The sequence below is a fragment of the Babylonia areolata genome, chromosome 14 (assembly GCF_041734735.1).
Source record: "Babylonia areolata isolate BAREFJ2019XMU chromosome 14, ASM4173473v1, whole genome shotgun sequence".
Lineage (NCBI taxonomy): Eukaryota > Metazoa > Mollusca > Gastropoda > Neogastropoda > Buccinidae > Babylonia > Babylonia areolata.
In genome coordinates this window covers 10,610,753-10,623,527 of record NC_134889.1, presented here as the reverse complement: position 1 = coordinate 10,623,527, position 12,775 = coordinate 10,610,753, and the positions used below count along the sequence as shown (strand labels likewise).

At 42.6% G+C, this 12,775-nt stretch overlaps 1 protein-coding gene across 2 annotated transcripts; it reads left to right on the top strand.

Moving 5' to 3' along the window:
* The first annotated feature begins 266 nt into the window (after window positions 1-266).
* On the top strand, window positions 267-12,341 carry LOC143289807 (microsomal glutathione S-transferase 1-like). 2 transcript variants are annotated; one of them, XM_076598965.1, is made up of 4 exons: window positions 267-403; window positions 5,717-5,881; window positions 6,119-6,216; window positions 11,084-12,341. In XM_076598965.1, the coding sequence occupies exons 2-4, from the start codon at window positions 5,747-5,749 to the stop codon at window positions 11,331-11,333; spliced, it is 483 nt and encodes a 160-aa protein (XP_076455080.1). In that variant the 5' UTR covers window positions 267-403; window positions 5,717-5,746; the 3' UTR covers window positions 11,334-12,341. The 2 variants fall into 2 exon arrangements, with proteins under 2 accessions (XP_076455080.1, XP_076455081.1); XM_076598966.1 differs by lacking the exon at window positions 267-403 and adding an exon at window positions 674-781.
* The last annotated feature ends 434 nt before the right edge of the window (window positions 12,342-12,775 follow it).

Genomic DNA, 12,775 nt, shown 5'->3' with positions numbered 1-12,775 from the left:
TCACATTAGTATAGTATTTATTAACATACACAATGTATGCTTATGTGTGTGTAAGTGTGCGTGTGTGTGTGTGTGTGTGTGTGTGTGTGTGTGTGTGTGTGTGTGTGTGTGTGTGTGTGTTCTCTGGGTTTTTTCTCCTATTTTGTTATTAATACCATCCTTGTGCCTATGCGCGTGGTTGGCGACAGTGAATGTGACCGTTAAAACTACCTTTCCTTTACGCAGTGTGTGTGTGTGTGTGTGTGTGTGTGTGACGGTAACACACAGAGACGTATGACAGTGGATACCCGATCGACGGCGTGACACTGTGAAGAGAGTTCTGCTTGCTTCACTGACGCTGCCGACTTCCTGCCCCCCACACAACCAGTCCCGGCCTTCGTGTGTAAGAGAGAGAAGAAAAACAGTATGTATAATCATTATATCCATGTACTATGTGTCCTGCTGACATGTGGTTCACTGACTTCTAAAATTGAAAAATTTTAAAGTGTAACGACATAAAATTATAATTTCTGCACTATAGGGCAGCCAATCGCGAAGTGTTCCCTTGTTATACAAAGCTCGGTAGAAGAGAGTATTGCAAATATTCATATGTGTAAGCCATTGCACTCATATGGTGCAGAAATGATAATTTTAGTCCGCTTGTGCAGTGGAGTTGGGTGTGTGAGCTATGTCATGGTGCGTGGTAAATGTGGGTCGTTGGGTTTGGGGTTTGTTCCTTGTCAGTTGTTGGTTTCGTTCGTTGCTGCCCTCAGTAGATTCCACAGAGCGTAACGGACAGAAAGTGAGCAAAGTGTTTTGTTTTGATCTTTTTTGTTTGTTTGTTTGCCCCCTTTTTTTCTTTTCTTTTGTGTGTGTGTGTGTGTGGGGGGGGGGGGGGTAAGGGGGGGGGGAGGGGTAGTTTGCAAATCCACAGAGCACTTTTTTTAACACGCAAAGTGATTCGATTTGCTGTGGTTGCTTTATGATACGGACTGTTAATGTCTAATGTTTGAACCACAAGTATTTATCCTGTGATGTCGTTTGATGTGGAACGATTTGCAGTAATGGTTGTTAACATCTGAAGTTAAATCCATTTAAATATTCTGTCACGTCGTTTCAGTGATGTGGTGTGGCTGCTGTGTTGACTGTCAGCATGTAATGTTGGCCCACCATTTGGTTCCCATGTTTCTGTCGTTTAATGTGATGTAATTCCTGCTGTCTTTGTGAACATGTAATGCTGAACCTTTTTTTCATTCAGATAATGGTGTTTAACGTTGTTCGGTTAGTGTGATAAATACGTTGGGTCATATGGGTGTTTAACGTTGGTCGGTTAGTGTGATAAATACGTTGGTCATATGGGTGTTTAACGTTGTTCGGTTAGTGTGATAAATACGTTGGGTCATATAGGTGTTTAACGTTGTTCGGTTAGTGTGATAAATACGTTGGTCATATGGGTGTTTAACGTTGTTCGGTTAGTGTGATAAATACGTTGGTCATATGGGTGTTTAACGTTGTTCGGTTAGTGTGATAAATACGTTGGGTCATATGGGTGTTTAACGTTGTTCGGTTAGTGTGATAAATACGTTGGGTCATGTAGGTGTTTAACGTTGTTCGGTTAGTGTGATAAATACGTTGGTCATATGGGTGTTTAACGTTGTTCGGTTAGTGTGATAAATACGTTGGGTCATATAGGTGTTTAACGTTGTTCGGTTAGTGTGATAAATACGTTGGTCATATGGGTGTTTAACGTTGTTCGGTTAGTGTGATAAATATGTTGGTCATATGGGTGTTTAACGTTGTTCGGTTAGTGTGATAAATACGTTGGTCATATGGGTGTTTAACGTTGTTCGGTTAGTGTGATAAATATGTTGGTCATATGGGTGTTTAACGTTGTTCGGTTAGTGTGATAAATATGTTGGTCATATTTGTTTTGTGATGTTTCTGTTGGGTGTGGTTGCTTGTTGTTATTGTAATTATTATTAGTAGTATGATTATTGTTATCATTATTGTTATCATCATCATCGTCATCATCATCATGAAACGAATGATGAGCGCCCAGTGACAGCCGTCAGTCGGCTCTACCTATGCAGGCAGCTTGCTGTGCAAATGACCCCGAGTTGTAAATCGCTTAGAAATTGGTCTCCAACCGAGAATAGGCGCTATATAAGTATCCATATCTCTCTGTGTGTCTCTCGCTGTCTCTGTCTGTCTCTCTCTCTGCACACAGTATTTTGGTCAACAATTTTCACCTTCTTCAGCTTGATACGCGTTTGAGGTAGGTATTTCCCCACCCACCACTCATTGCCTTCAAAAGAGACACCAACCTTAGGGATCACTTGGTGCGTGCTGCTATTTGTAGATCTGGGCCCCCTCTCCCTCCTGGTACCAGTCCTTGTGGCCGGAGGGGGTTCAAAACCTGCCCCTTCATGGATACCTCCACTACCATCACCGGTCCCACTGGGAAATTTACAGCCAGGGCTCACTTCGACTGCCAATCAGAGAACCTGGTGTACGTCCTTATTTGCACCCAAAAAGCACACCGGTGACATACCGCTGCCTGAACGAATGCTTCACTGAGCATCTGCGCTCCGTGCGCCTTGGCTACAGTGACCCAGTGGGCACGTGCGCCCATTTCAACAGCCCCCTTCACAGTTTTGCACATGCGAGGATCGCTGCTGTCTGGCAGAACCAGTCCACGGGCATGTACCGGCGTTTCTTGGAGTGCACCGTGATTGCCCGCCATGGTACCCTCGCCCCAGCTGGACTCAACACCAAAGAGTGACGGCAGCGGTCTTCCAGGCATTCTCTGACCCATTTCTGTCCTTTTCCTCTTCCGTTTTCCTCTGTATCTCCCCCCCTCCACCACCTTTTTTTTTCTTTATTTAAAAAAAAATCGTATTATTGTTCATTTGACAAGAGAAGGAGAGAGCTGGAAGAGGAACAAATTACATATATGTAATTCTTTGATAATTTATTTCAATTCATTATTTTTTTTAATTTTTACTTGATTTACTTTTTTTTTACAACCTTTTAAAAATCATTTATCTATCAATCAATTATTGTAATTTTTTCTATTAAGATTTAGATATTTTTGTTTCATTTATTTGTTCATGTATCCTAGGTGAACAGTCCCCCGCCCCCTTCATGTCCTCCCTCCCTCCCCCACCCACCATTTCTCCCCTTCCCCTCTCCCTCCCTCCTCCCCCTTTTCCATCCAGAGCCTCTTCTTTCCCTCACACACTCACACTCACAGTTCTACTCACCCTTCTTTGCTGGATTTTTTTGTGTCCTCACCTGTGACTTGTTCTCAACCCTTTCCTTTCCAGAACTGCAATCTCTCTCCGTTTGTATCTTTCTTTCTGTCACTCACTCATTTCATTTTGTCTGACTCACTCATTTCAAGAGCCTGTGGCATGATACGTTGCCTCTTTCATCTCTTGTAAGTCGAATTTTACCAAAATTCTTTTGGTCTACCTCTTACTATCCATATCATTCATTATTCACACATCATCATCATTATTATTATCATTTCTATATTGTTGTTGTTGTTGTATTGTATTGTTCCATTTCATATCGCTGTTTCAAGGAGTGTTTCAACGTGCGTACAGTGTTCGTCTAAATTTGTCCGTTGCTTTACAGGAACATGCTGCACACACACACACACACACACACACACACACTGCGTAAAGGAAAGGTAGTTTTAACGGTCACATTCACTGTCGCCAACCAAGCCATTCCAACGGTGTCAGATGAACCAGTCAAGAGCCTTGGGAGATGGTATGATGAGTCCCTGAAAGACACAAACAGAGGAAAGGAAACCATGCAAGCGGACAGCAAAAGAAGGCCTGCATATCGTAGACCAGCATGGCCTTCCTGGCAAGCTCAAAGCGTGGTACCTACAGTCTATGCTCATTCCAAAGCTCCTGTGGCCTCTCCTGATATTATATTATGAACTATCAGCTGTAGCACAGTCGAGTCGATTGAGGCTAAGATCAACAAGTACACACACAAATCTCTACTTATGGATACTTATACAGCGCCTATCCTCGGTCGGAGACCAAGCTCTAACCGCTTTACAAACACGGGGTCATTTGCACAAAAGGCTGCCTACCTGGGTAGAGCCAACTGACGGCTGCCATTTGGGCGCTCATCATTCGTTTCCTGTGTCATTCAATCAGGTTTCAGTCACGCACACATATACTCAAACAGACATTAACATTTTATATACTCAAACAAACATTAACATTTTACGCGTATGATCATTTTGTTTATTTATCCTGCCATATAGGCAGCCATACTCCATTTTCGGGGGTGTGCATGCTCGGTATGTTCTTGCTTCCATACCCCACAGAACGCTGACATGGATTACAGGACCTTTAACCCGCGTATTTGATCTTCTGCATGCGTATACACACGAAGGGCGTTCAGGCACTAGCAGGTCTGCTCATAATGTTGACCTGGTAGATCGGAAAAATCTCCACCCTTTACCCACCAGTTACCGTTACCGAGATTCGAACCCGGGACCCTCAGATTGAAAGTCCAACGCTTTAACCACTCGGCTATTGCGCCCATCCATCTGATATGTATCACAGTTTGGTAATTGTAATTTAGCTATCATGCTTTTTCCTTTCCAGCTTACCCCGGTATAATGCCACATGATACCTGATTCATTTGAGTCACACCAATACAGAATTAGCTTTACATACGCTATTCTGTCCGAGTACTATCACTAAATCAGCTTTGCTTCAATCACTTTATCTACACTATCTGGATGCAAAAGAACTATCTAGATGTACAAGAACCTATGGTGAACGTTCTTTCTACTTTGCTGCTCCTCACATATGAAACGACCTTCCTCATCATATTCGTGCATCTGATTCTATTTCTGCTTTTCGCTCATCACTAAAAACTGATCTTTTCAAAACCTATCTATAAGCACTCTCAGCTTCCTTGTTCTCCACCACCACCCATGTCAGCTCACTTTGGATGTATGAGGAGTGGGAAAGGGAGAGAGGGAGTGTGTGTGTGTGGAGGGAGAGGGGGGCATGAGGGGCGGGGGAAAGGGTTTTGAGAAAGAGTGGTCATGAATGATTTCTATAACATGTAAAATTATTCTTTCATGTAAAGCGCACTGAGCTCTTAGAGAGAAAGGGCGCGAAATAAGTATACGTTATTATTAGTATTTTTTTTATAAAAGAAATGTTATTTGCTGTTAGTGTTTGTTCTTCACATGTATGTATTATGTTATGTTATGTTGTTTCCTATTCCAAACCTAGTGGTAGTCTTTCCATGTTATGTGTACACATGTGCTTTTTATCCACTGGCATTACTGTGCTTATGACATTTGTTTGTGTCTTTCTGGCACTGTCTTCTTTTCTTCTTCCCTGTTGTGAAAAAAAAACCCAATAGAAAACCCTTCGTGACTGGCCTCGACACGTCCTTGGTCCGTGTGTGGGTCTTTCTGTCCTGTTAATCCTTTAATCCTTTAAATCCCATTTTATCTACCACCCGGTGTCACTATGTTAAAAAAAAAACAACTGGCGTCGCTTACAGGATCTATTCAAGGATATTATTTTTGTGTTTTGATTATTTCATCCTCTTATCCAAATTAAACTCACAGCATATACACACACACACACACCCCTGCTTGCGACTCAGCCTATTACATGTACGTATATATTATTCATCATTCATTATACCACAAAGGTCGTTGAAATAGATTCTGGTTTTGATTCAGAGGAAGAGGAAATAGGCGGAAGGATACAAAATGGTGGTCACCGGAAGCAGTGCAGTGTCCCTGGACAACCCAGTGTTCAAGGCCTTTGTGACGCACGCTGTGATTGTGCTGGTGAAGACACTGGTCATGAGTCTGCTGACCACTGTAGTTCGCTTCAGAGAGTTGGTGAGTTCCTCAGTTCTGTTTCGTCTCTCTTTCCGTCTTTCTTCTTCCTCTGCCTCTTCTGCATGCCTTGCTTTTTTCTGCTGCTTCTTCTTCTGCATGCCTTGCTTTTTCTTCAAACTTTATGTCTTTTTATCTTATATATTTGCTCTATTGATTTATTGTTAGGGTAGTCTGAATTTTGTTAGATGACGATGACGATGACGATGATGATGATGATGATGATGATGATTTGTCCAGGCTTTTGCTAACCCCGAGGACACAGCGGGCCGCAGGGACAAAGACGGGGGTCAGCTGAAACCTGTCCTGAACAACCCGCACGTGGAGAGAGTCAGAAGGTGACGTCAGGGAGTACGGGGGTAGTGGGGGCAGCTAGAGAAAGAGACAGAGAGTGAGAGACAGAGGGGGGGAGAGGGAGAGGGAGAGAGAGAGAGAGTAACATTTGGAAAGACAACTGGAAAGAGAGCGAGGACGAGAGAGATAGAGACAGCTAGAGAGAGAGACAGAAGGAATGGAGAGATAGAGACAGCTAGAGAGAGATAAGGGAGAGAAAGAGATAGTGAATGAATGATTGGATGATTGAATGAATGGATGAACTTTCTTTTGAAAGAGAGACCTACATTATCGCTTCGACAATGCATTTTTCACAACAGAAACAGCGAGAGAGAAAGGGGGGGGGGGAGCAGACGGACAAAGAAGAGACAGAGAGAGGAGGAAGAGAGAACAGAGAGAGAGAGAGAGAGAGATGGGAGCGAAAAAGGAAAGGGGTGGTGGGAGTGGGGATACAGAAAGAAAGGAGGACAGAGAGAGAAGGGGGAGGGGCACATGTCCAGTTTGTTTACACACAGTGGAGAAAGAGGGGATAAACTGACAGAAACAGACAGCGAGAAAGGGGAGCAGAGACAAAGAGGCTGAAGAACAACATAACGCTTTGTTCGTTTCTTTGGAGTGAGACAGACAGACAGACAGACAGACAGTCGGACAGACAGAGACTGGGGCAGACAGAGGGAGCGACAGGCGGAGACAGAAAGAGACAGACGAAGTGGAGCAGGGAGAATGCAGTCACTTATTTTCACCTTCAAGGACGACACTGAAATGTGACACCGTTCATTGCCCTCCAGTCTGTGCACTCTTTAAAAGCAAGTGGCTTACTAGAATGTAAGTAAAATACACACACACACACACACACACACACACACACACACACACACACACACACACACACACACACACACACACACACACACACACACAGGCTGTTTATGAGTGAAGAAACCAGGTAGTTATCCCATAAGCACAGCCACACAAAGGTGGTGAAACCTGACACGGGCACTCCAGCCACGTGGTGACAGAGGTATCCGCTGGGTCGGCCTGCCTGCACATAACAGTGCTGCTTATAAAATAGGACACTTCTCTCCGCCATCACCTTTAAGTAACGCTCGCACACGCACACACACACACACATATCTGTCTCTGTCTCTGTCTCTCTGTCTCTCTCTCTCTCTTCATTCATCTAATCAAGTAGCATATGAGGAAACGGGTAGATATCCACTGAAAATTCGTACAATAATTAAGTGCATAAAGTATTGGTTAAAACTTGTTAAATTACCGCCGACAAGACTGTGTAAGCAGGCTTATGAAATGTTACTACAGCAACATGAAGAAGGAAAGAAAAACTGGATAGACAGTGTCTTACATGCGTTAGAATCGTTTGATATAAAAACTCGACCAGATCTTATTTTTTAAATAAATTATCTATTACACATTCTACCAGCCAAAGGCACAGCAACTGAATTTTGCTGGGTACCCTCTCATACTGGTTTTAAACGAAATGAAATGGCCGACAAAGCGGCAAAAAATGGTGTACAAAAAATAGAGAATACTTTTGAAATAGTTATCAGACAGTCAGTTTCAGAATGTTGCAGACTTCTCGAATCCGTTCAATATGGAGCAGATGTTAAGCTAGTGCTGATGACAGGATTTCATACCCAAAGGAAAAGAGGTTTATAACTGAAATTACACGATACAAATTAGTGGATTTCCCATCGTTCTATCATAGACTGGTAACCTCTCTAGAGTCTGGAATAAGACTAGACGCTTTCAAGACAAATTTTAGCAAAAACGTTTATTGTTCTTGTGGTAAACAGATCTCACGAAATCATATTCCGTTTCAGTGTCAAACGATTGTCAGGTTACTTCCAAAGTCTTGTAAATTCAGAACATTTTCAGAACAAAACATAAAAGAAACAATGTCCAACCAATTACTGTTGACTGAAATTGCCGAATCTCTGTTACATAGTCCAATAGGAGTGTTTCTGTGATGCGATCCTCCGATATTGAATTTCATTCATTTATTTTCTTTATTGGTGTTTATATTGTTAATTGACCTTACACATACATTTACGAATTGTTGATTCTATTGTTCTACTTTATCCCTTTTCTTTCACACACACACACACACACACACACACACACACACACACACACACACACACACACACATGACACGTCTAATATCACTCAACTGAAGTGAAAAGATGTTAAATTAAAGAAAGAACACACACACACACACACACACACACACACACACACACACTGACATATCGGGTGTCCTGTAAAAAGTGAACCGCTTTTTGACAAGTATTTTCTCAGTGATAGAGAAACCGAATTCATTGAACATTTTCACACAAGGGTATCATCAACAAGTCTGCAAAATATCTAAAAGTTCGGACGCAAATTATGCGAGTATTGTCAAATTCAAAACAACATATAAAAAAATCCAATGTCAGAGCTGTGCAATGTGACCTTCATCATGTTCATGCCAGCTGCCAGGTGTTGGCATCTGTCAATCAGTGTCAGTCTAAAAATAGCCTGTCTGGGTGTCAGGTTTATTGATTTTTTTTTTGATTTTTTTATTTTTTTATTGTCGTCTGTATCCAAAATCAGTACTGTCCAAAGTTTCTGTTTGGAAGGATCAACCATGCCTTTGAGTGAAAATATAAGGTTACCATTGAAAACTGTTTCAAGGACAAAGGCTGAGGTGGAAGAAGGCTTGTAAAAGAATTTCCAGACTTATCGCTAAAATACGCACTACTACGTAGTAGACTTGACACCCAGACTGACACTGACTGACAGATGCCAACACCTGGCAGCTGGCATGAACATGATGAAGGTCACATTGCACAGCTCTGATACTGGATTTTTTGACATGTTGTTTTGAATTTGACAATACTCGCATAATTTGCGTCCGAACTTGACATTTGCAGACTTGTTGATGATACCCTAAGGTTACTGTGTAAAAATGTTCAATGAATTCGGTTTCTCTGTCACTGAGAAAATACTTGTCAAAAAGCGGTTCACTTTTTACAGGACACCCGATATATATACGAGGGTCATTCAATAAATAAGGTGAATTTTTCGGTATAAGGACTTCTAATACAGATAGAAGCTTACTTTTTTTCTTTTCTTTTTTTCAACGTCGCCTCCCAGCACTGTCACACACTTTTCCCATCTGTGCACAAGCTTCCGTATTCCCTCAGCGTAAAAATCTTTGGACTGATGTCTCAGCCAGTCGCTCACAACACTTTTGACTTCATCGTCACTTTCAAACTTCGTGCCTCTCGTGAACGCTTTCAAGGGACCAAACAGGTGAAAGTCTGAAGGGGCAAGGTCTGGGCTGTAAGGGGGATGAGGGAGCAGTTCCCAGCCCAGCTCGTTGATGGTCTGCACCGTTCGGGCTGCTGTGTGAGGCCTTGCATCTTTGGCACCCACCGGCAGCTGACCTTCGAGTAGCCAAGGTCATCATGGACAATTTTGTGTGCTGTCCCAACAGATAAGCTCAAAGTCCTTGCAGTGTCATCCACTGTCACCCTTCTGTCAGACTGAATGAGGTCATTGACTGATTCGATCACCTCAGGAGACCTCACTTCTGTAGGCCTTCCAGGCCTGTCTTCATCCTCAACACTGCTCCGTCCTTCTTTAAACAATTTAGCCCACTTGTAGACATTTTTTCGGCTGAAACATGTGGCACCATACACAGTTGACATTCTCCTATGAATTTCAACTGGTTTGCACCCTTCAGCAACCAAAAACTTGATAACTGACCGCTGTTCAATCCTGTAGCATGCTTCTTGGTCGGCCATCTTTGTTAATCGCCAAAACTCTCAAAGTTTTTTTTAATCTGCAAAACAAATTAAATCCATGTGAAAAAGAAGTTAAAAAAAAAAGAAAAAAAAAAGTAAGCTTCTATCTGTATTCGAAGTCCTTATACCGAAAAGTTCACCTTATTTATTGAATGACCCTGGTATATATATATATATATATATATATATATATATATATATATATATATATGTGTGTGTGTGTGTGTGTGTGTGTGTGTGTGTGTGTGTGCGTGTGTGTGTGTGTGTGTGTGTCTATCTATCTCTCTCATTCTCTCTCTCTCTCTCTCTCTCTCTCTCTCTCTCTCTCTATATATATATATATATATATATATATATATATATATATCTATATCTTTTTATGCAAAAATATAGTTTTAATATCTTTTTACACATATATTTTTTTTTCATATATATATATATATATATATATATGTGTGTGTGTGTGTGTGTGTGTGTGTGTGTTTATATATATGTATGTGTGAGTGTTTGTGTGTGTGTGTGTGTGTGCGTGTGTGCGGGCGCGCGCGCGCGCGTGTTTTAACCTACCTAAACAATCTTAAACTGTTAAAGTCTTCGCACACACTCTATTTTAAGAAAACAGTGGAGAGAGTAGTCTCTCTTCATGGAGAAAGGTGCCCAGTGGAGACAGTAGTCTCCCTTCATGTTAACAATGTGAAAAGTGAGCGGTTGCCTCGTGGCAATAGTCTCTCTCTCTCTCTCTCTCTCTCTCTCTCTCTCTCTCTCTTTCTTTTTTTTTCAATCGCCGTGGCTGATTCGCTTTGGCGTTGGCCTTGTGAGCCAGTGTTCCCCACTGATCAGGGTTCGATGCTCCGTTTCGGCATGGTGCTGTGTTGTTGAGAAAGACACTTTTCATCACTCCACACAGGCGTGAATGAATGTGTATCTGACTTCGGTTGAGGGAGGTTGAAATTGGCGGAAGGGGAGGACTGAGTCTCACCTCCCTCTGCCGAGACCCAGAGACCATGAAGTCACTGCCCCAGTGACCGTAAAATGGACGTTAACCTTTAACCTTTAATTTCAGGTGCCACCTGAACGACCTTGAGAATGTGCTGCCCTTCGTTCTGATTGGCCTGCTCTACGTCACCACCTCGCCGTCATTGGCTTCCGCTCTGCTGCACTTCCGGCTGTTCACGTGTTCCCGGCTATTACACACAGTGGTGTACCTGATGCCCGTGCCCCAGCCTGCCCGTGCCCTGACCTTCTGTCTGGGTCTGCTGGCCACTCTGTCCATGGCTCTCTCTGCCGCTGCCGCTTGCGGCTGGGCCGTGTAGTGCAGCACAGTACTGTACAATACGATACAAAACAAGATGCAATACAGTACAGTACCGTATACAGTACATACAATACAATACAACGCAACGCAATGCAATACAACACAGTACAATGCAATACAAAACCAACACACACAAACGAAAGCTAGCACGTACAGACATGCAGTCTAGTACGTGGTGCACATGCCCTGACCTTCTGCCTGAAGTCTGCTGGCCTAGCTGCCCGTGGCTCGCTTTGCCAGTGGGGATGGTGTTTGTGCGATTGATAACGTATATGTCACAGAAATTATAAATGATATGTGTGTGTGTGTGTGTGTGTGTGTGTGTGTGTGTGTGTGTGTGTGTGTGTTTATTACCAGACATATGTATTAATTATTAGTTTCTTTAAAGCTGCGAAGACTCGGGAGTGTAACTGACGTATCAGTCATTGGAGATTCATTTCACTGTACTGTGGAATTTCAAAATAATATATGCTGTAAAAAGACATTTGCTAAAAAAGAAAAAAAAAGTATATTGCCCTAAGATATGTTCTGAATTTCTTAAATTTAATAACTGGTAATAAAATGTACAGCTAAAACTGATGTGGGGGAGTGGGGGGGCGGGGGGGTCAGTTAAAAAAACAAACAAAACAACTTTGATTTTGTATTGATGTACAACTCTTTCTGACTTTGCTCTTTATATATCTTCACCAGTTGGGCATGTTGTTTATTAAACAATCCCCCATGCTCGACAGGAGTCATTGGTTCATTGCGCTTGAACATAACCCCGACAACACGCGTGTTGTAATTATGATGATGATATTACTCCTGATGATGATGCATTTCTGGACAGTGCACGTATCATGTAGTACGTGGAGCCCTGTATGCTTTAAACAGGAGCGGTTATATCATCCGAAGACTGACGACTCACACACGCGCGCGCCGGCAGTATACGTGTGCATCCATGCACAAACGTATACAAGCACGAACGCAAGCGCGAGTGCAACTCATTCACACGTCTGAGTCACATTGCAGATCAAGACGCTTAACATAACACTTTGTTTAGCAGTAGTGGTACTGACGCTGAACATAACACTTTGTTTAGCAGTAGTGGTACTGACGCTTAACATAACACTTTGTTTAGCAGCAGTGGTACTGACTCTTAACACAACACTTTGTTTAGCAGCAGTGGTACTGACGCTTAACACAACACTTTGTTTAGCAGCAGTGGTACTGACGCTTAACACAACACTTTGTTTAGCAGCAGTGGTACTGACGCTTAACACAACACTTTGTTTAGCAGCAGTGGTACTGACGCTTATCACAACGCTTTGTTTAGCAGCAGTGGTACTGACGCTTAACACAACACTTTGTTTAGCAGCAGTGGTACTGACGCTGAACACAACACTTTGTTTAGCAGCAGTGGTACTGACGCTTAACACAACGCTTTGTGTAGCAGTAGTG